The following is a 23,026-nucleotide window of genomic DNA, read 5'->3' on the forward strand; positions in this document are numbered from 1 at the left end:
GGAAGTGGTGTAAAAACACAGAAGAAGAAGACAGAAGACAGAGAGGAGGAGGAGCAGCTGAGGATGGGAGGGTGTGGAGGAGGGAAACAGGAGGAGGAAGAGGTTTAAAGTGACGACAGCAGAAGGGTGGTACTTACTGTAGGGCACACACTCATACTGGACCTCCAGGTACTTGTAGGTTCCTGGGCAGGGGTCGGGGAAGACGTCCGAACCCGTGATCACGATGCACTGGGTCCGATTGTTGCACCTGAGAAGAGAAAGCAGAGAGAAGAAACCATAAATGATGCTGGCCTCGTCAGACACACTAAATAAAACAATACACTCTGTAGAAGCAGCAGAGTCTCCTAAAATATTTTATTTTTATATTATTTATTACTTTTGGGCTTCACCCTCTATTAATCCTCTTTTTCCTGACTCAGATGTGGCATATTTGGCTCTTTTTTCATTCATTTTGTAAATCTTTCACAATGTTTAACTCTGTATTTCTCCTTGTGTTTGGACCGACCAGCTTTCTGTTGTTCAGTGGGATCCTTGTTTTGTTTTTGCCCTGCAATATAATTAAAGTTATTAATAAAAAAATGCAAAAATAAAGGTTCTAATCTCTCGTTCCGTCTGCAAGATATTCAAAGTTATTGTTAAAAATGCAAAAATAAATGTTTATATGTCATGTTGAGGCTACAGAATATTAAAAATATTTAAAATGATTGTAAAAAAAAAAAAAGAAAAAGTAAAATGACTGCTCATATTTTATGTTCTGGCTGCAAAATCTTCATATTTATGGCTACAAAAAATAAAAAAAATGTTCATATCTCATGTTGAGGCTTCAAAATATTAAAATATTCAAAGTTAATAAATGTTCATTAGATATAAACATCATTTATTTTTGCATTTTTTAACAATAACTTTAAAAACTATTGTTAAAAATGAAAAAATAAACATTTGTATCTCATGTTGAGGCTGTAATATATTAAAATATTCAAGGTTACTGTTAAAAATGCAGAAATAAATGTTCATATCTCACTGCGAGACTGCAAAACATTCAAATATTCAAAGTTAATCAATGTTCATGAGATATAGACATTTAGACAAGCAAAGATAAATGTTTATATCTCATGGCGAGGCTGCAAAAAATGTAAATATTCAAAGTTACTGTTATAAATGCAATAATAAATGTTCAAATTTCATGTTCTGGCTGCAAAATATTCAAAATTTTTGTTGAAAAAATTCTAAAATTAATGTCCATATCTCATGGTGAGGTTGCAAAACCATAAAATATTGAAGGTTATTGTTAAAAATGTAAAAAAAAATAAATGCTCATATCTCACATTGAGGCTCCAAAATATTCAAATTCTGCTTTGCTTTTAAATCTATATGATGCTGTTTACCGTGATCTACTGAAACCTGATTCTGATTCAAAGAACTAAATGGACTCTCGTAGCGATGCTGTTTAATTTTCCTGGTCAGAACTGAGTCAGTTCTAACTTTTCTGTTTTGAAAGTTTGAATCAGATCCGAGCGTTTCGTGCAGCTGCTCTGTGAAGAAAGTGGAATTTGAAATGAAACTAAATGCAGATCAGCAGGATGAGGTCGATATGACAATAAATATCAGCGGAAACAGATAAAGCCTGGTGCGTGTTGGGGGGACCTCATGTGATCTTGGAATTTACCCCCCGCCTCGCTGTTTGGTGGGGCAGGATTCTGCTCTGGGTAAACAACCTCAAATGTCCCGACTTATTGATTGGAGCTGGCTGCTGCCTGAACGGGTCGCCATGCTGAGCAGCGAGACGACGAGCCCAAATGCCATCAAAGGTCTCATTAATTAGCACCGCAGCCTCGGAGGACCCAAAACACCCCGAAATATTATTCAAAATAGAGACGAGAGAATGAACGAATCCTGATGTTTTCCTTTCTTTTTTAAATCTGAACCAGGGGTGTCCAACATGAGGCCCGTGGTCCAGAAGTGGTCCTCCAGAGGGTCCAATCCGGTCCTCAAAGAGTAAAAGTTCCAGAGAAGACATTAACTGCAGATTGTAAATTAGTAAAATTGTAAATTTAAAATAATTTCCAGAACACAACAAGTTGTTCTGATCATAAAGTAAAATACTAGATTGTTCATTGTTCTTTAGTGTCTCATTTTTATAATATTTTGTCTTGTTTTTGTTGTTTTTCTGTCTTTTTTGTCTGACTCTTGTCGTTTGTGTCACGTTGTTGTCATTTTGTTTCTTGTTCTAGTGTTTTGCTTTATTCACTGTGTTGTGTTGATTTGTGCTTTTGTTGTATTGTTTATGGTGTTTGTTACCACTGCGTTTGCCGGAAGGTGCATAGTCTTGGTTGGTTGGTTGGTTGCTTGTTTGTCTGTAACAATTTGGTTTCCGCGCGATAACTCGATGAAACGTTGATGTAGCCTCACCATATTTGGTACACAGGTGCACCATAATGACACACAGGTCAAGTTCGCATTTGGTGACTGTGACGTCATTTTCAAGGTCACAGGGGTCATCTTTGTCGCCGGGCGGTCCAAGTTTGGTAAAACTTCTAGTTTACTTTTTTGTTGTTTTGTTTCTCACCATTTTTGATCCTGTTTGTGTCATCTGTCCATTTTTTTGCCACATTGAATTTTTTTTGTCTAAACTTTTTTTTGCTTTGTTTTGTGTCGTTTCTCTCATTTCGTGTCTCATTTTTGTAACATTTTGTCTTGTTTTTGTTGTTTTTCTGTCTTTTTGTCTGATTTTTGTCGTTTCGTCATTTTGTTTCTGGTTTTTGTCATTTGCATTTCATTTTTGTCTTGCTTGTGCTTTTTGTCAAATTTTAGTCACTTTGTGTGTTGCTTTATTCATTCTTTTGTGTCGTTTTTGTCGCTTTGTGTGTTTTTTCTCTTGTATTTATCTGTTTTTTTTAGTCATTTTGTCTCTCGCTTCTGTCATTTCTGGTATCTTTTGTGTCATTTTTTGTCTCGTCTTTGTTTTGTTTCGTGTCAATTGTCTCAGTTTTTGTCATTTTGCGTGTCATTTTTGGAATATTTTGTCTGACTTTTGTTATTTTGTAAAAAGTAAAATACTAGATCATCAGGTCCAGATGACTCTGTGAAGTTGAAATGTGGAAACGATAAACTGAGGCTGAATGTTGATAAAACTGAATTTATTTTATTAAGGAATTTCAGGTTGTTCATGATATTTTGTAAAAAGATAACTGCTTTCAGAATGTACTTTTTTGGCACTAAAACAAAGGAACCATTAGGAGTTGTGGTCATTTATCGGTTATTTTGCTGTGATTTTACTGATCACTGGAGATCAAACCGGGCTGAATGTGGAACCTGGACTAGAATGAATCAGAGCAGACGTGACCTGGGAGCTTTTCTTTCCTCACAGAGAAAAAACAATCACATTTCACATTTACACATTTAGTTTTTCATCTGTGCAGCGGTGTCAGGAGTTAGTCTGGATGTCTGCGTTTAACATCTGGAGAGCAGGTGAAGCTCTGGGATCTGCAGGTGACCACCCTCCGGCTGCTCTCACATCACGATAATGACATCAATACCCCGAGCGCTTCAGCCAAGGGGACTTAAAATTCTATCGGCGAGGCGAGGAGCCCGATCAATAAGTGTGTTCTGCTGATTTAGCAGCGACCAGAGATAATATTTGTTTCTTATCACAGGCCAGTGCGTCCATTTGCAGCAGATCATTGGAAAATGTATTAGTGCTTGTATTGTCCTGTGCTTTGGGTTTTGCCTTTGTTTTTGGTCTGCAGAGGTAATCACTGCTCTCTGTCCAAACCTTATTAATAGAATATCAGGAGTGCTGGGCGGTGAGGAGACGGAGGAGGCCGGGAACTGGTGCCGTTTGGGTTCCAGATTGAAAACAAGAAAATTTTAGCAGCAGATCAGGAATTTATACGAGTTTTAGCGCAAAAAAAAAAACATGTCCAGAAACTTAAACAAAGGAGGAAAGACACTTAAGACTTTAAAAGTCCCCCAAAGCAATTATCGACCAAAATAGAAGGAAATGAATGTAAAAACAGACAAAGAAGTGAAGTCAATGATGTACAAATTGTCACTGTTGATCAACTATCCGATCTGATATTCTGCATTTTTTCATTTATTGTTTTTTAATCTAATTCCTGTTTTTATTTTAAAGATTTACACTTACTAGTTTTGTCCACAACCCAAAAGTATTCAGTTTACTGTCACAGAGGAGTGTGTACGACATCACAGACACAATTCATTCACTGCTACATTCAGGTAATACAAAGTGTGATATCAGGATTTACATGTGTAAGAACAGTAAAAATGATCTCTAAATATAGTCAAATAATGCAATAAATCAAATAATCAGGCTTAATACCGCAGAAAAGTTATATATGCTATAGAATTGTACTAAATAATAAACAGAATGCTGCTATACGACTAATAATTTGGTCATTTAACGTTAAAAAAAAGATGTCCACCTCCAAAATTAACGCAGAAAACTGCCAAACTACTCTTAATAAAAAAGTAATCATGATTATATCAACTGTAATATGACTATTACAAGTAATTTTACAGAAAAATCTTTGATATTTAATTGTTTAGTTTAGGAATATTAAATTAGACATTTAAATTCAGTTTATGCTTGTAATTTACTGATATTTCCTTTGCATTTAAAAAATGTGGAAACATATTTTTACTGTATTAATTATTTCAAGTACGTTCATATTTCAGTTGAGACAAACACGTGCAAATAAACTTAAAGTCTAAATACAAAGCTGTTAAAGTGAAGCAGCGTTGAAAACCACTCAGGTCTTTTCCATTTCCAGTTACTGTTAAGTTTCTCCTGTGGCTCAGTTTATTGTAGAATTTTACAAAAACAAAACAAAACACTGTTGTTGAACTACTTATTCATTTCCTAGTTTTCAAGAATCTACTAAGTTTCAGCCAAAAGGGCTTTTTCTTGCTTTCTTTGTCTTTTCTTTCTGCTAAAACAGTCCATTATGTCAGAGAACAGTGACATAAACACACATTTATGTCCACATCTGCGTTCAGTGACGGTCTCAGGGGAACGCCTCCTTTATTAATCACCTCCACGTGCATCACGGATGAAAATATCAGCACATTCTTCTCGTGGAAATGAATTACTGTTTTGGAATTAAAAAGGCGCGCCTCATGCTGGGACCAATAACACGCTGCTTGTTTTTTCTGGCTAATATTTCACGCCTTCCATAAATCACATGGTCACTTTGATGACTGCGTCTCCTCTGCTCATGAATAAGCAGATCACATCCCATAAACCGCCATGTTTTGTCCAGCATGAGGGTTTACGTTGGCTCCATCAAACAGAAAGAAATCAAAACTAAAATCCGTGACGCTGACGAGACGTAGAGCTGCCATCATGATTCAGACAAACGTATTAAACGACAGGAAAAAGATAAATGTTCATATTTAATGTTGTAGATGCAAAATTTTGAAAGTTGTTGTTAAAAATACAAAAATAAATGTTTATATCTTATGCAAAAGATTAAAATATTCAAAGCAATTGTTAAAAATTCAAAAATAAGTTTCACATTTCATATTCTGGCTGCAAAATTTTCAAACTTATTGTATAAAAAAATGCAAAAAAAAATGTTTATATGTCATGCTGAGGCTGCAAAATAATAAAATATTCGAGGTTATTGTTAAAAATTCAAAAATAAATGTCCATATCTCACATTCCAGATGAAAAATATTCAAAGTTACAGTTAAAAAAAATGCAAAAATAAATGTTTATATCTTATGTTGATGCTGCAAAATATTAAAATATTGAAAGTTCTTGTTAAAAATGCAAAAATAAAAGTTCATATTTAATGTGCTGGCTGCAAAATATTCAAACTATTGTTTAAAAAATGCCAAAAAATGTTTATTTCTAATGCTGAGGCTGCAAAATACTAAAATATTCAAGTTTATTGATAAAAATTCAAAAACAAATGTCCACATCTCACATTCCAGCTGAAAAATATTCAAAGTTACAGTTACAAAATGCAAAAATAAATGTTTATATTTTATGTTGACACTGCAAAATATTAAAATATTGAAAGTTCTTGTTAAAAATGCAAAAATAAATGTTCATATTTAATGTGCTGGCTGCAAAATATTCAAAATTATTGATAAAAAATGTAAAAATAAATGTTCATATCTCATGTTGACACTGCAAAATATGGAATATTAAAAGTTATTGCTAAAAATGCAAAAAAATCAGTGTTCACATTTCATGTTCTGGATGCAAAATTTTAAACTATTCAAAGTTGTTAATAAAAAAATGAAGAAATAAATGTTCATATTTCATGTTTTGGCTGCAAAATTTTCAAATTTATTGTTGAATAAATGCAAAAAAGTTTATATGTCATGATGGGGCTGAAAAACATTCAAATATTTATGGTTACTGTTAAAAATGTAAAAATAAATGTTCATATTTAATGTTGTGACTTTATTATATTCAAAGTTATTGCTAGAAAAATGCAAATAAAATAAATGTTCATATCTCATGGTCTGGCTGAAAAATATTATAATATTCAAGGTGACTGTTAAAAATTAAAAAATAAACATTCATATTTTACGTTCTATTTACAAAATATTTAGTTATTGATAAAAATGCAAAAATAAATGTCTTACGGTGAGGCTGCAAAATATTGAAATATTCAAAGTTATGGTTAAAAAATTATAAATAAATGCTCATATCTCATTTTCTGGAAAATATTCCAAATTATTGTTTAAAAAATGCAAAATGCAAAAAAAAAGTTCACATTTCATGTTCTAGCTGCAAAATATCCAAAGTTATTGTTTAAAAATGCAAAGATAAATGTTTGTATCTTATGGTGAGGCTGCAAAATATTAAAATATTCAAAGATACTGTGTACATGCAAAAATAAATGAAAGTATTTGAAAATATTCAAAGTTATTGTTAAAAAATACAAAAAAGTTTATATCTCATGCTGATGCTGCAAAACACTAAAATATTCAAAATGATTGTTTTAAATGAAAAAATAAATGTTCCTATTTAAAGTTGTGGCTGCAAAATATTTACAGTTGTTGTTAAAAAAATGCAAAAATAAATGTCTGTATCTGATGGTGAGGCTTATTAAAATATTCAAAGTGAATAAATGTTCATGAGATATAAACATTTATTTTACCACATTTTAACAATAAATTTGAATATTTCCAAAGTTACTGTTAAAAATGCAAAAATAAATGTTGATATCTGAGGCTGCAAAATATGAAAATATCCAAGGTTTGTGTTGGCCACATGAAACAGAATGATACGAAAAATAAAATGTGTGACACTAACGAGACGTGCAGCTGCCATCATCACTCAGCTGAACGTATTAAACAACAGGACATAAGCGCTGCAAAAACCTCATATTTCTCCTGAAACAATGTTGACATAAGCGTTGAGAGCTGCGGCTGATATATCGCCCTAATTTCAGCGCGGTGCAGCAGCGGCGCCCTGATCTATGGGATTGTGCGACTCTGATTCCCGTCTCATCTGTGAAACCTCGGGCATCTCCTGAGACCAATTGAAAAAGCCCTAATGACTTCTCCCATGCACAGTCCTGGCCCTCATTCTGAGAGGAGCGCGTAATTGAAATTCCTCCCGTAAAAAAGTTCAGCGTTCGGGTTTGCCGGGCGGGGCACAGGTCTCAGAGTGCACACTAATTAAATACATGTAAAATATGATATCTCTGACTATCTTTTGATAGTCTGAGGCTATATAGTAATTAATCATGTACATAATGAATATTAAGTCAAAGGAATCTTTTCTCCACTTTCCTCCAGAGTGAAACATTCTTCTTCTATAAATACCTTGATTGCTGGGCCGGATTTGACAGAAGCAAAAGTGCAAAGAATACTAATTTATCCCGTCTCGTAATAAAGAGAAAGAGTAATTAACCGGTTGGAAAAGGAGCTTTTTTTTTAGAATGGTTGGAATCCTTTTCAGCGGGGGTATTATCTAATAGTTTGGTGATCCTTCTGTTTTAGTTTCTGTTTAATCAAGGCAGATATGCAAAGCCATCTGCGTGAGGAGATGTACCCGCTTCGTGTTTAACAGCTTCGTGACATGTTTCACTGAAGGTTGCCAGCTTAAGAGTGAGAAAAATATTGTTTTCCAGCGCGCTATATCAAAGAATCTGCAGCAGATACAGCCACTGATTTTCAACTCTCAACCCTCCTGCTATGTTTCTACAAACTCACTCATTTTTATGTTAAAAAAATCTAAAAACAAATGTATTTTTGTGGAGTGAAACTTCTTCTGCTGGGCTTTATGAGTGTAATCAACACATAAAATTAGAATGGTTCATTTTACATATTTACACCCTGAACAGATTTGTCTTTTTGTTTTTTATCAACTCCATGAAAAAAAAAGTCAAAATGTGAAATAAAATTTTTAAAAACCAACATTGTGTAAAACTGTTTTTTATATGTAGGTCTTTCCAGTATACATTAAAAAAAGTTTTAACATGCATGTTTTTAATGAAAAACAAGTGAATTATCCTCGTTGAACAGTGAATCTATGAGCACTAAAGAACACCAGTGCACTAGATATTGATAGAACTGATTAGTAATGGAGTTAATAATGAGATATAAACAATGTTTAATGGGACTTTCTGGTTTCTGTTTAATCAAGGCAGATATACAAAGCCTTCTGTGTGAGGAGATGTACTCTCTTTGTGTTTAATAGACATGTTCGTGACACGTTTTACTGAAGGTTGCCAGCCCAAAAACGAGAAAAATGCATATTTCCTGTGTGCTTTATCAGAAGATCTGCAGCAGATACAGCGACTGGTTTTCAACTGATAACCCTCTTGTTAAGTTTCTGGTCAGATTCACCTATTTTAAACGTAATATGAGTTTTTACATGTGACTTCAAACAAAAAACTTCTATATTTACTTCAGTTTAGCTATTCTAAATTCAACATGTAAATTCACAGTCTGTTTTTGCAATTTTATGGATATTTTTGTGCATTTTAAAAACACTAAATATGGAAAACTTCCACAAAATGACTTGAATCACATTAATTACAGTCATGTTTATCAGGAACATATGTGTAAACAGACTTAAAACCTTTCAATTATTGGCTTTTAAATTGTTAAAACCATTTAAGTCTTAGAATTTTACTAAAAATATACAAAATACTGTTGTTAAACTAGTTATTCCTTTTCCAGTAGCAAAAATCTACTGTTAAGTTTAGACCGTATCAAGCATGATATGACTTTCTACATAAAAATATTCTAAATATAAATCAAACAGTGACTTATCCTCATTGAATGGTGAATCTATGAGAGGTAAAGAACACCAGTGCACTAAATATTGATAGAACTGATTTGTAATGGAGTTATTAATGAGATATAAACAATGTTTAATGGGATTTTTTGGTTTCTGACACCTTCAGTCATTTAAACATAACATTTTTGCTGATCATGAGAAATGAACCTAACAGGAGGGTTCAAAGATTTGTGATTTGTTTAATCATCGAAATAGTAGCAGAATATCAAAAATTAGAGATCTTTCTGGAAGTGAAACTCCATTTAAGTGCAGGATGGAGCTCTGTTTCCGCCCTGATTGCCTCCGTTTCTCCCAGCGGCCTGTTAATCACACTGAAGTATTCCACATGTAATCCCATCGCATCTCTGACCTTTTGAAAGAGGCAGACATCAGTACAATTAGAGTGTCATAGAAAACGCTGTGAGGATTTGATGCAAATCTCTCTTAAAAAATGAGCACTCCCTGCTGACAGCGGTGGAGGAGCTGCGGTGAGACGCCAACAAGGTGTAACTGATAGCGCTCCCGATGCCGCAATTTAACCTTTTCCGCTGTCGCCGTAAAGCACGTCGCAGGAATAAATGCACGTGAAGATAACGCACTAATTGAATAATAAATTGCCTCACATGAGAAAACTGCTGCATTTCCAGGAACAAATATATCAGGAGGCGTTTCTGAGACCATCCAGCGTGCTGGTAGGAAGACTTTTATTGTAAAAATGTCCCTGCAAGGCGAGATGTTGGATGAATCAACCCAGTTTGGACTAAAACCTCAAAGATGAAGTCAAAGCTACAGAAACATGAAGAGGATGTGAAGAGGTTCTAAGTGTCAGGAGTCACCTACTGCACTGATCTGATGACATCTAAACCACAAAGCTCGACAACAAACCCAGCAAGAATCTGAAGAAACCAAACGACTCAGAGTATGGACTGGTTTGGACCGGTTCGTACGATAACAACAATGCAGGAGGAATCTGAAGAAACAACACAACTCAAAGCTCTGACCGGTTAGGACCAGTTCAGACCAGTTCAGACCAGTTCGGTCAAACATACACCAAAAAGACTCGTTTCCACTGTTTCCATGCGGTTAACATGCAGCTAACTGTTCCGTACCAAAAGACTTTTACTTATTTTGATATCATGAGAAATAAAAAGATGAAAGAAAACCCACTATATTTCTGAACAGTTTTTTCCTCCACAAATCCTCGCTTTCATCAATTCTGCTTCGTACAGTCGATCAGCAAACACCACAGGCTCAGCTCAGAATATTTTACTCATATACCTCCTTTATTTTAACTTAAATGAACAAGTTATTGTGAAGCAGACATCTGGACTGATGCTGTTTATCACAAACCTGACATTATCTGCCAATTAGTAACAGACATTACACTACAGAAATGCCAAGGCATGTTTTTTCTGTGCTTGGTTACAATTTCTTCATTTTCAAATATGAGAAAACTTACTTAAAACTGTTTGTTTGTGTTTTCTGCTCACAGAAGCAGAACATTTTTTCTAATTTTTGTTCAAAAACCAAATACTGATTAGGCTAAAAGTTAGTGATTAGACCAAAAACATTAAGTATGGTCGGGATACCGAGGCAAACAATCTAGGAAAGCACTACAAAAAAATAAAAACAAACAAACAAGTGTGAATGGCACCAAATAAATACTGTAAAATGACATAAATACGGCAATTTTCCACATTGAAAATCCAGTTTCTAGCCTTAAATTTACATGAGAGCACATGTGTCTATTCATTTTGTCTTTTTATTGTTTGAAGTAAATGAATATCTGTAAAAACAATGTAATGTAATATATGGTGAAATAATGCTACAATACAAAAAAATCTAGTTTTTTACTTAAGGAAAGTGCTTTTATTATCCGCTGTTTTTTAGGATTTGAGATTTAAGGTCAGAAATCTTGAAAAAAAAAATACTGTCAAAAAACTAATAATTCAGCATCTAATTGCAAGAAGTAACTCCCAATTTCAGGCAATATCAAGAGCAATATATTAATTACATGCAATTTTACATGTTTACATGTGTAAAAACAACAAGCTTACCTTAAATATGGTCAAATAATGCAATTATGCAAATAATGAGGCTTAAAATAACTTAAATTTACATGACAGTACATGTATTTATTCATTTTGTCTTTAAAATGTTTAAATTGTTTAATAAACTGCTAATTTTTAATCATATCAATGTATTATAAGTTTTTACATGTGACTTTACTTTTGATGTGTAAATTCATAGTTGTTTTTGCAATTTTATTGATTTTTTTGGTGTATCTTCAAAATACTAAATAAGGAAAAATTCCACAAAATGACTTAAGTCACATTAACTACATTCATGTTTACTGGAAACCTATGCGTAAATAGACTCATACCTTTAAATTCTTGGCTTTTAAACTGTTTAAAACCACTTATTATCCGTCTGAAGTTTCTCCTCTCCATCATGTGACCCGTCCAGTTTAGACTAACGGGAAGACGCTCCTTAATTTCTGACTCTCAGATTGCTCGGCTCCAATTTTCTATCCCTCAATACGCAGGAATCCTAAGCAGCCATTTGTAATTCACAATAAAAAGAAAAAAAAACAGCAGCGGCAGCGAAAACAGTCGCTGTGTAACTGGAGGAGAAAAGCGACATGAGTGAGGGGAGCACATTACAGCAAAAGGCACAATCTACTTCCTGGTGCTCCCAGTTTGAATTTCAATCAAATTAGCGTCTCTTAAACTCAAAGTGACCCGTCTAGCTCCATTTCATCTGAAATGCTGATGAGGTTCATGGCACAATTATCAAGGCAGACATCTCTCTCAAGAGGCAAGTCTGTTGATAGCAGACAGGCCACTGAAAAATTAAATCATTTCCAGGGCCACGGAATGGCAGCTAAAGAAACAATCCGTGGCGAGGGGCACACAAAACCACACACATGTGCATCGACTACACACACGTTATGAGCATAATCACCTCCAGTATCAGTATATTTAGAGCGTTTTCCGAGGGGGTGGCCCAATAAACGTTTCAGGAAATAGGTCATTAGAAATTAACCATTAGCATCCCGTCTTCAACTGGAGGTCTGACCCAATATCCGGATAAGACGTCGCTCTCACTCCTAATTACTGTCATATGCTTGTGTTTATGCCCTCTTTACTGTCAACGGTGCTCAACGGAGGGATCCCAGCCTCCTAAAGAGTCAGGGGGACGGCCGTCTGTCCCACATCCGTCCGTCTCCATTGAGCATATTGATTTTTAAACCAGAAAAGGTATATCGCCGTGTCACCGGAGTCAATGGGAATACTACTGTGACCTTTACAAGACGACAGAGCTGCACAGAAATGGATTAAAGACGACGACACTAACGTCCTGGAGTGACCCAGTCTGACTCCAGGTCTTAATGCAATCAGGAAGAGCAAAAGAAAAATGGAGGAAAAACTGCAGATGAGCGAAGACGGTGCAGAAACATCCCCACTGAGTCGAAGCTAGGATGAGATGATACTCAATCACTCAGATATTCTGTATTTTGTAGTTGTGGATCATTTGGGTCACTTTAGGTCAAGATTCTTTTTGCCAATACACCAGGTCCTCAGTTTACGACATCCTCGACCTACGGCATTTCATGGTTATGTCGCCATCTCCCACAAATTTATTAAGAAAGTCTTGTTCCATCATTCCAACTTACAACATTTGCGACATTAAAATAAATTTTGTACGGGAACTAGTTGGGCGGATGAACACGCTGCCCCATACGAGGAAGATGGCTTTGTTTTCATTTGCTGGTTGTACATCACATACGTCACGGTATGTGAGTTCAGACTTATGGTAAAAATCGAGTTACATAGCACCGTAGGAATTTTGAAAAAAAAAAAAAGAAGAGGGGGGGGGGGGGGGGGGTTGGCACTTCTTCTGCAACTTGATGGCAACACCTTAGACCAATCGCACTTGAAGCACTTGAAGCACCTGAAGCACTTACTACAGGTTTTTCCTTATGTCTGAATTCTTGCTTGTGTTGTACGTCGCTTTGGACAAAAGCGTCTGCTAAATGAAATTGTAGAATTGTAGAATGAATTCCAAAAATTTAATCTACGCTAAATCAATGCTACTGTATCATAAAACCTGAAAATTTCCAACAGTGGAGTATCGTGTTTTACTTTGAAGACACTGTGAAACTCCCTCTGTGTGTGTTGTAATCAAAGATTTTCTGTTCTGTGTTGTGGTTGTCAATATGAACATCTTTGTATGTTGGTGCATGTGAGTCCCTCTCGTTAACCACCCCTGACGTGTACGTCAGCGGGGTTACTGGGTTCGCTTCGGTATCTGGCTGGCTGGGTAAGTATGTATGTGTGTATGTCCATTCAGATATCTCTGCAAGTGCTGAAGTCAGGATAATCAAACTTGGCACTGAAGATCGGTCGAAGGTCCCCTGCTCAGTTGTGGAGTTAGAGGTCAGCAGATCAAGGTCAAGGTCACAGGGGTTACTGCATTCGCTTCGGTATCTGGCTGGCTGGGTAAATGGTTCTGCCATCTACTGAGGGCTGGTCTAGTTGAAACTGTATCTGTGCATCGATAGTGACTGCACTGTCCAGTCAGTGCCACTAAAAAAACAATGAATTAAAATGTGTTTATTTGTGTCTATGTACACTCATATTCCTATTCAGTTTGTGAGTTTATATTCAAGTTTTGTCACTTGGCAGCCGTCTTGGCTGGCTATCTTTTGCTAACAAGAGCAGACTTGTATTTAAATGAATGGGGAAAGAGCTATAGTTGCAATTTTAATGGTCACCGGGACATACAAAGTACATGTAAAGAGTCCGACCCTATAAAAACAGCCTAAAAATGTGGTGACTTTGCACCAAAAAAAGGCCTAAAAATTCTTTTTTCTGCTTGTCACATGCTTACAACACCGCAGCTGAGTCAGTGCAACAACACGATTGGCTGGATGTAGCAAGGTTATTGATTAACATTTAATCTATTGATTGCAATAAATAATTTAATGGATTAAAAATGATATGAACCAATAATTAGACCCTCCAGAAAAACGTGATTATGCGATCGCATGAATTCCCGCATTAATCACCAAAATGCCGCTGATTATGCGGGGGGTCAAGTATTTCCCAAAAGGCCGCATAATCCCCACAAAACAGCACATAATTCCCGCAAGAATCTCACATTTCCACGAAAAAAGAGAAATATGCGGGTCCCGCTTGATTTCACAATTCCCGCATAAAATAAGAAAACTATAACCGATATAAATGGAGTTGTGAGTGAGTTTTTATGTGACGCCTGGCCTGATGTCATCAGTTTGCGCATTCACACACACTAGAAGCACGAACTGATGCGGAGCGCGGTGCTCAGAGACAAAAAACAAGAATGGCAAATGCTCAAAGATCACATTTACCTACGAATATTTCAGCCAGAGACCGGGCAAAACAGTACCCAGATTTACTGCACGAAAGTGGGGGGAAACTTTTTTGCACCCTGTACAACATCGTTCTGGAGCACCGAAGAAAATCAGCCGTGTTGCAGCACTTCTCCAAAACGAAGCACAGCAGAAGGTTTGCTGAACACAACGGACTCAAACATTCAGTGGTAGCCTAGTAACAGGATGTAGGAGAAGAATCACCTTTTTTTCCAATTCTTACATATTTTGCAGCTTTTTGTATATTTCACAACCATTCGCATACTTTGCAACTTTCCGCAATTTCCCCGCATAAAATGGCATAAAAACCCCGCATATTTATTCGCATAATCAAGGATTTTAGCTCACGTTTTTCTGGAGGGTCTAAATAATGCAGAAGATGAACATGCGCGACAGAAAATGTATTGTACATCAGCTGTAGTACCTGGTTGTTCCACCAGGAGGAACCTCGTATTTTTTATTACTACAGAGACCAGAGGAGGCGTCACTCAGACTACAGTTCATGTTGGCAACCAGAGAGCATGGTGGGGCTTAGCTAGCAACGGGCACCATGACAAAGACTTCTGTGACATTTAATGGCTCTGGGGCGCAGCTAGCATATTCAATGTTAACTGAGGTGAGCTAAGATGGCAATTCTAGGTCACATGTTAGTGATCCGTTTGGTTTAGCTAGCAAAGAGCACCATGACAAAGACTACTGTGATGGTTAAAGACCTCCGACCAAAGTTTATGTATTTGACAAAAGTCCCATCATTCCTATAATCTAGTGGCATGTTTAACTGAGCTTTAATACATTCTACTACTCTTTTAATACATGTCCGGTGGCTATCAATATAGAGACCAACGTCAACTACACCCAATCTGTGTGACTGATTGATCCAAATGTGCATCTCTACTCAGAGGTTTCCTGGTTTTGCTGTTCCAAGCAGATGGTTCTTTTTTGATAGTAGCAGCAGGACATGTTTTAAACAACTGCCATGTTTGTTGTGATAGTATTCTGCCATACAGTCCGAAATAGAAGAATATCTCTCTTTGTCACCAATTTTGACTCCTTTTCAGTGTTTTACAGTGAAACAGACACACATGAAGCAGAGCAGAGCCAGTAAAGACCACGCTAACTACAACCACTCCATGTACCCTACAGCGGTACAGCTGCAGTACTTTTCAATGTCTCTTATGTACTCAACCTTCCACGCTGTGAATGAAACACGAAGGGAGGAGGATCGTGCTGCCAACACACCGGTTTGTTCCAGTCTGACATTCTGATGCTCCAGTTTGACACGGAGCAGTTCTGAATGTTGTTTACAGCACCTTGAACGTTGACAGAAGGAGGTCGCACGGACAAAATGTCTAACCGTGATGCATACGGTCTTATGTTGCAATACATGACATAATAAGATTACTAGGAACACAAACTAGAAACTGTTTAGGAACATAATAGCTGAAAAATCAAGGTCTTATTGACTGCATTGCCCACAGCTGTCTAATGCATCCAAAGATTTGGACTAGACCCAAAATCTCTGGCGAAAGTCTTTATATCATCACAGCATTACCAAACACTACAGTCACAGCAGCATAACATGACGTAATATTTGTTTTTAAATCTCTTCCTCCAGCGTTTTATGTAATTTAACGCTGGTGTTTGCAGTTACTGGGTTAATGAGAATCACTGATGACTGTTCATACACTTTTTTTTATTTAGCACACCATCACCAATTGGGTAGAGAGCAGTTTCATGCCTCATGAACTTTTGCACACCCCTCTGAAACGCCCGAGCTGAATCTGGATCTTTATGAAATCTTAATCTGCTGCGCTTTAAATAAACACCAACACCGTATGTACAGAGAGGAAGAACAAGGCGGCGCGCTGTCAGGCGGCAACAATGGAGCTCCTCAGAGAGCCTCGCTAGCAGTCCTGTCACCGATATAAATAGTGGAAGCACTTAGTCTCCAGAATGGCCTCACGTTTATTGACAACAACTAGGAAATGTAGGATTATTTACCAGTAATACTCATTCAAATCTACAGTAACCTCCCTTAATAACTCGATGTAACATTCAGACAAATCTGTTGTGTTTAAGTTGCTCATATGTCATCAGAATATAACATTTTAAATGCCTAATTTTCATTATTAATGACAATTAACCTAGTCTAACGCAGCTGTCCTGTAATCCCGCTGATGAATTTAATCTTCTCTGTTAGAGAGCGATCCGCATTGATCACTTTCGTCAATGATACGCTCCTCGGAAAACCCATAATCCACAGGCATGGCAGGAACCGACCATGTTATGTTACAGCGATCAATGACCTTGTTATCGAATACGTACAATGAAGCTCATTAGTCAAAGAGGAATCAATGCCAGAGCCACTTATTCTACTGTTTATCCTAATATTTCTTTCTCTTTTTTTTTTGGTGTGTCAGTGTTCTTTTTTCTGCTATGATAACAATCAGTGGAAATGCAACACAAAATAATATTTACATGCAGTTTTTATCTGGTAGAGCAGCAGTGTCAAACTCAGTTTAGTTCAGAGGAAACATTCAGCCCAATTTTACCTCAAGTGACCAGAAAAATCACAGCATAATAACCTATAAACAACATTTTAGTGCAAAAAAGAACATCACATTTAAGGAAGTCTCTTTTTACAAAACATGAACAACCTGACATTTATTGAGAAAAATAAATTTAATTTGAACAACATCAAGCCTCAGCTTATCATTTTCACATGGCAACTTCTCGACCGCAGAGTGTCTACAAAGGAACACAACATTTAGTCACAGGTATCCGGGACTGAATGATATAGTAATTTCATTTTAAAAAAAGACAAAAAACCCAAGACAAAATATTACAAAAATGAGACATAAAATGACAAAAATGAGAAACCAAGTGACAGAAAGTGGACAAAAACGAGACATGTAAAAAAAAATGTAAAAAAAATCCCATCACTTAATATAATTATCAATGAATGAATTATTTGAAAGTGTGCTGCCACGCAGTTTCACATCTGCCGGGGAGGTGTCCATGTGAAAAATTCCTGTACAGATTATCACCCACTTGAGTCGACTAATTGCTTGCAGCTGAATGTTCTAATTGAGCCACAACAGTCCTGAGGCTATTTTCATAAAATCATTGTGCTCATGAATATAATATGGCAGCCAGATATAAAAACAACTTGGAGTGCCAACAGGATCTATCAAACTCAGCGAAGCCTCAATCCAATTCTCCACACTTCAGGGCCGCATCAATTTCGGATGTTTAAAAGTGAACGCAGTTTTCCACACTATGTGATTTATTTTTTTCACCCACACGCTTAAATGAGCCGACCAGAGTAATTATGGCAGCAAATATTTTTGGCTCTTTAGTCCTTTTGTTAGTGTACAGTAGAAGACGCTTTATTTTTATTTCCATATACAGTGTGTGCAGAGGTCTTATCCACATCAGGAGGATCTCACAAGCCGCAAAACGACAAAAGCCAGACAAAAAAACAAAAACAAGACAGAATAGTACAAAAATGAAACACAAAATGACAAAAACTTAAACAAGTTACACAAAACAAAACAAAAAAAGAGACAAAAAAGTTACTAAGTGACAAAAAAGTGAGCAAAAACAAGCCAAAAAAAATATACAAACTACAAAACCGAGACAAAAAATCCAAAAGGACAAAAACGATGCTCAAAACAACGCATAAAGCAAAACACAACATAAGAAAAATAAGACAAAAAACAAGTGAGAAAAAAGCAAACATAAAATGACAAAAAATGAGAAACAAACCAACAAACACAACAAAAACAAAACATGACAAATATGAGACACAAAATGACAAAAACAAGAAATGAAATGACAAAAAAATAGACAAACGACATGAAACTACACAAAATAAGACTATTCGGCAAAAAAGTTAGAAAGCAACAAGAAATGCACAAAAATGAGACAAAAAATTACAAAAGTGAGAAACAAAATCACAAAAAATTGACTAACAACACAAGCGAGACAAAAAACCTGCCAAAACGAGAAACACAACGACAAAAACACGAGTCAAACGACACGAAACAAAAAAGACAAAAAATTAGACAAAAGCTACAAAGCCACAAACAAAAGGACAAACACCAAAAATGTGGCAAAAAACAACAAAAGCAAGAAACAAAACGACAAAAAACACTTCTTTTTCTATTCCCACATACAGTGTGTCGAGGTTTGATCCACATCAGGAGGATCTCAGAGTTTTGAGGAGCAACGAAACAAACACCGCATGCCAAACAAAAGGCAAAATAATCAGCACATTTCTTACTTGAGGATGATTCTTTTTGGCAGCGGGGCATTCTTCCAGCACATTTGCTTCCTATTTTAGTCTATTCTTGTAAATAAATGGACAAGAGGAAAAGAATCACTAATTAGTCCCATATGCAATCCTGGCCGTTTGTCAAGCTGTCCTTGAATCTCTTTTCATTTTCACTTTTATGCTACTCTCACAGTAATTATTAATTCATCTGCTCTCTCAGAAGAACGTGCACAAAACACTGCTGTAATATTTTCTGCATCACTTGGGCATTTATTTTTTTATTTTTTATTTTATTTCTTCCTGCAGTGTAAACTCTTGTGAGGTTCCGTTGAAGTGGACCTCTTTCATCGTATATTCTCTCCGTCTGAATGCACGTCTTTCTCGGCACAATAGCTCAGCACTGACACCGGAATGCCAGAAACGCGTCTAAAATAACACATGAACCGCGGCCTCGGGGTATGCATACGAGGAATGAGCCGGAGTCCGCTGCAGACGCTTCCGAGACGCTGTTTGGGATTTGTTGCCGGGCTCCTGCTGGGTGGCTGTTTGTGCTTCAGTGGGCTGTTTTTGTCCGAGCGAGGCCGAGGTAACGCATGAGGCCACGGGCACGGAGCGGCCCGACTGCAGCCTTTCAAGACAGACAATGTGAGTCAGCTATCTGACTTCATCAAATAGGACTTGACAATAAACCCCCTGAATACAAGGCCTCCACTGTTTTATTTCATTATTTTTTTATTTCCCAAGGCGGCTCACAGAGTTGCTGACGGTCTCATACCGTCCAATATCTCTCTCAGTGGCAGTCATATGTCATTCCATCCCGTGCACTTTGGCTCCCATGGCATCCCCGTGTGACAACTGGTCTCATGTATTAAGTCTCATGTACACAGCGTTCCTGCTAGAACATGTGCACCTCCATCGCAATAAATCATACTTCGGCTACAAAGTGTGGCTTTGAAACGTGTCGTCAATCAGAGCGTTCATGTCATCAGTGGCGAAAAATATTCACCGATAATCCCCCGCAGTGAGAAACTCATATTTCCAAGCAAAGAAATGCACTAAATGCTCACTAATCAAACTGAATAACATTTATTATCTGTCCGCAGTTTTTCCGGTGACGAATTTTGTTTAAAATATACAAAATACTGTTGATAAGCTAGTTTTAACTCACAGTCTCCTTTTGCAATTTTATTGATATTTTTGTGCATTTTAAAAATATTAAATATGGAAAAATTCCACAGAATAATTTGAATCACATTAATTATTTTCATGTTTACCAGAAACATTTTTGTAAATAGACTTATATCTTTAATTTCTTGGCTTTTAAACGTTTTAAAAACCACTGAGGACTTAGAATTTTACTTAAAATATACAAAATACTGTTAAACTAGTTTTCTAGTTGCAAGAATCTACTGTTAAGATTAGACCCTATCAAGCAGGATATGAGTTTTTACTAGTGGTGGGACATGATCAAAATAAATTTATCTAATTAATTAGATGCTTTGTAATTAAATAATCACATTTTTGTCAAATAACAATACTTGACACGATAAGCAAGTAAGTTTTTCCATTCGAATAAATGTAGTTTGACGTCTGAATCGATGGAAAAAAAACATACAAGTTCCCGCTCAACCCAAGTCAATTTTCACTGCAAGTCAGAACTCTAGCAAAAATGTAAACAAAGCTGCTACGTGCATCACGATATCGTCTTTGTTTTGTCCTGTTCCTGTTTTATTATGTCTAATTTCACTTCCATGGAGATGGCTTTCCTTTTCTTTGAAGCTGCCATCGGAAGATTCTGACTTGCGCTTGGGAGCCATAATGAAGGGCAAGAAGTTAGTGACTGTAGCACAATCCAAGGTAGTGAACGTAAACAAAGCCGTCTTATAGCGCTGCATGACGATGTATTCATCCGCTCAACTCGCCAACTAGTCCCATGTAACCAGTTAGAACGTTATGACGAAAAGCCATAGGTTGAAGACGTCGTAAACTGATGACCCCCTGAACTTAAACAACAAAAATGTTTGTTTCATTTCCATTCATCTGCATTTTCATCTGTCTACTACATTCACTGATTACTGCAAACTCAAAGTCTGATTCTAGCGATTCTATTCAACACTTCAAGACTTTTTGTAAACTCAAGCACTTCAAATGTCTTAAAAAGTGGTCTATTATGGGATGGCTACACCGTTAGGACCCCAGGAAGACTAGCAGTCATTCAAAGGGCAGCTAATGGGGATCCTAATTAAACAATAAACAAACAATAAACAATAAACCAGGTCTGTCGTAGCTAACACATGGTGCCTTGCCCCGGACCTCATTTGCATAAAGTATTTTCATTTATGCGGGGAGTGGAGGTCCGACGCATCACGAAACTTTTGTTAAATGTCTAAACTAGCCATCATTGAACTAAAACCAGGACAGATTCAGCAGATTATTTCTCACCTTAGATGCTTTCAGAAATACCTTTTACTCAACAGTTTTCGCCATTTTGGTCCGACGTTTCTGCACTGATTCATCCAATGCATTCTGTGCCTCTTCTTAAGATACTTTCATTAGCGCCACCTACTGGGCTGCAGTGTTAATCAGTGTTACCGGTGTGCCAGAAATTAAGGCAACTGATTAAGGTGCAATTAAATGCCTTATTTTTTAACGTTATTTTTTTCTGTAAATAATTAATCGTAATTAGCGTGTAGAAGTCCCAGCCCGAGTTTACATACAAATCTAATTTATTGAGATTTTTAATCCTAATCTTGTAAATATTAGCTACCTTTGAAGAATTTCTAGACTACGGTTAATAAACAAACCCTTATGATTATAATAACAACAATAAACTGCTCATTTTCCATCATATTAAATGTAATATGAGCTTCATTGTCACTGATATAAATAGTGGACGTCCCCAGAGTGGCCTCACATTTATTGACAACAACTAGGACATATGTGATTATTTACCAATAGTACTCATTCAAATCTGCGTAACCTCCCTGAAAAACCCAATGTAGCATTCAGACAAATCTGTTTAAACTGCTCATATGTCATTAGAATCTAAAGTTTCAAAAACACAATAAATCACACTTCAGCTACAAAGCGTGGTTTTAAAATGCGCCGTCAATCAGAGTGTTAATGTCATCAGTGCCGAAAAATATTCCCCGATAATCTCTTGTGGTGAGAAAGTGATATTTCAAGATGCAGGAATGAACTAAATGCTCACTAATCACTGCTTTAGCGCACATTCTTATCCAGTGACCTGCAGCATCTGTGCAATCACACGCTGCTGATTAGCTTCTGCACAAACCACCTCTTGTTCAGTGGATTTATTTGTGTTGCCCTGCTGCTCTGCTGCTAATAAGAAGCACTTTACATCCACTCGTGCTATGTGTCTGTCGGTAATGTTATCTGATGAAAAAAGGATTTATGAAGTGAACTCCGTGTGCGAATTTCCTCTTACTGTTGTGACCTGAAACAGTCAGAGTTTGGCAGCGGCAGCATTAACTGGATTTACAGACGAGAATCTGTCTGTTGGATCGCTGCAGAGCTGGAGGGTCACTGAGCCTTTTCCACTGACCTTGCAACAGACGAGAATAACACATGTAACCGCCGTCATCGTGCACAAAGACAGCAGCAGCGGCCTCCAAATGATCGTACAAATTACAAAAAATTACACTAGAGCGTCGCTCATGGGCTAAAATGTCTTCAGTGTGGCTAATATGTGAATGAAACTAAAGCTAAATTTCATTTTTAAAAAAACCTAAAAATAAACCGAATCAACATCAGGAGCCAAAACGAACAGACCATCAGTGGGAGTTTAGGAGATAAGGAGCGTCTTTGAGTCGCTCCTGCCAACAGCCTGCCCTTAATCTTGCAGACAGGAATTACCAAAAAGCCAATAGAGAAGATCAGTATGGTGAAGTTAAGGGGATGCCAGGAGTGGAAGAAGTAAGGAGAACGTTCCCTCAAGCAGAAACACCAAAGACAAAATACAACAACACTCTAACATTCAGTCACGTTTCAGATCATATTGTCCATTTTCATCGAATACTAAACTGAAAACTACTCATTAAACCAATTA

The 23,026-nt window shown here is 36.7% G+C and overlaps 1 protein-coding gene across 30 annotated transcripts in view; it reads right to left on the reverse strand.

Annotated features, from left to right (window-relative positions):
* Positions 1-23,026, reverse strand: part of adgrl2a (adhesion G protein-coupled receptor L2a) — a 148,202-nt gene that overhangs the window by 59,594 nt on the left and 65,582 nt on the right. For all 30 annotated transcript variants that reach the window (XM_051946603.1, XM_051946587.1, XM_051946589.1 and 27 more), the window contains exon 4: positions 138-247. In XM_051946603.1, the coding sequence (XP_051802563.1) occupies positions 138-247 (110 nt within the window). The remainder of the gene's footprint in view (positions 1-137; positions 248-23,026) is intronic.

This window comes from Acanthochromis polyacanthus, chromosome 4, assembly GCF_021347895.1.
Source record: "Acanthochromis polyacanthus isolate Apoly-LR-REF ecotype Palm Island chromosome 4, KAUST_Apoly_ChrSc, whole genome shotgun sequence".
NCBI classification, from domain to species: domain Eukaryota; kingdom Metazoa; phylum Chordata; class Actinopteri; family Pomacentridae; genus Acanthochromis; species Acanthochromis polyacanthus.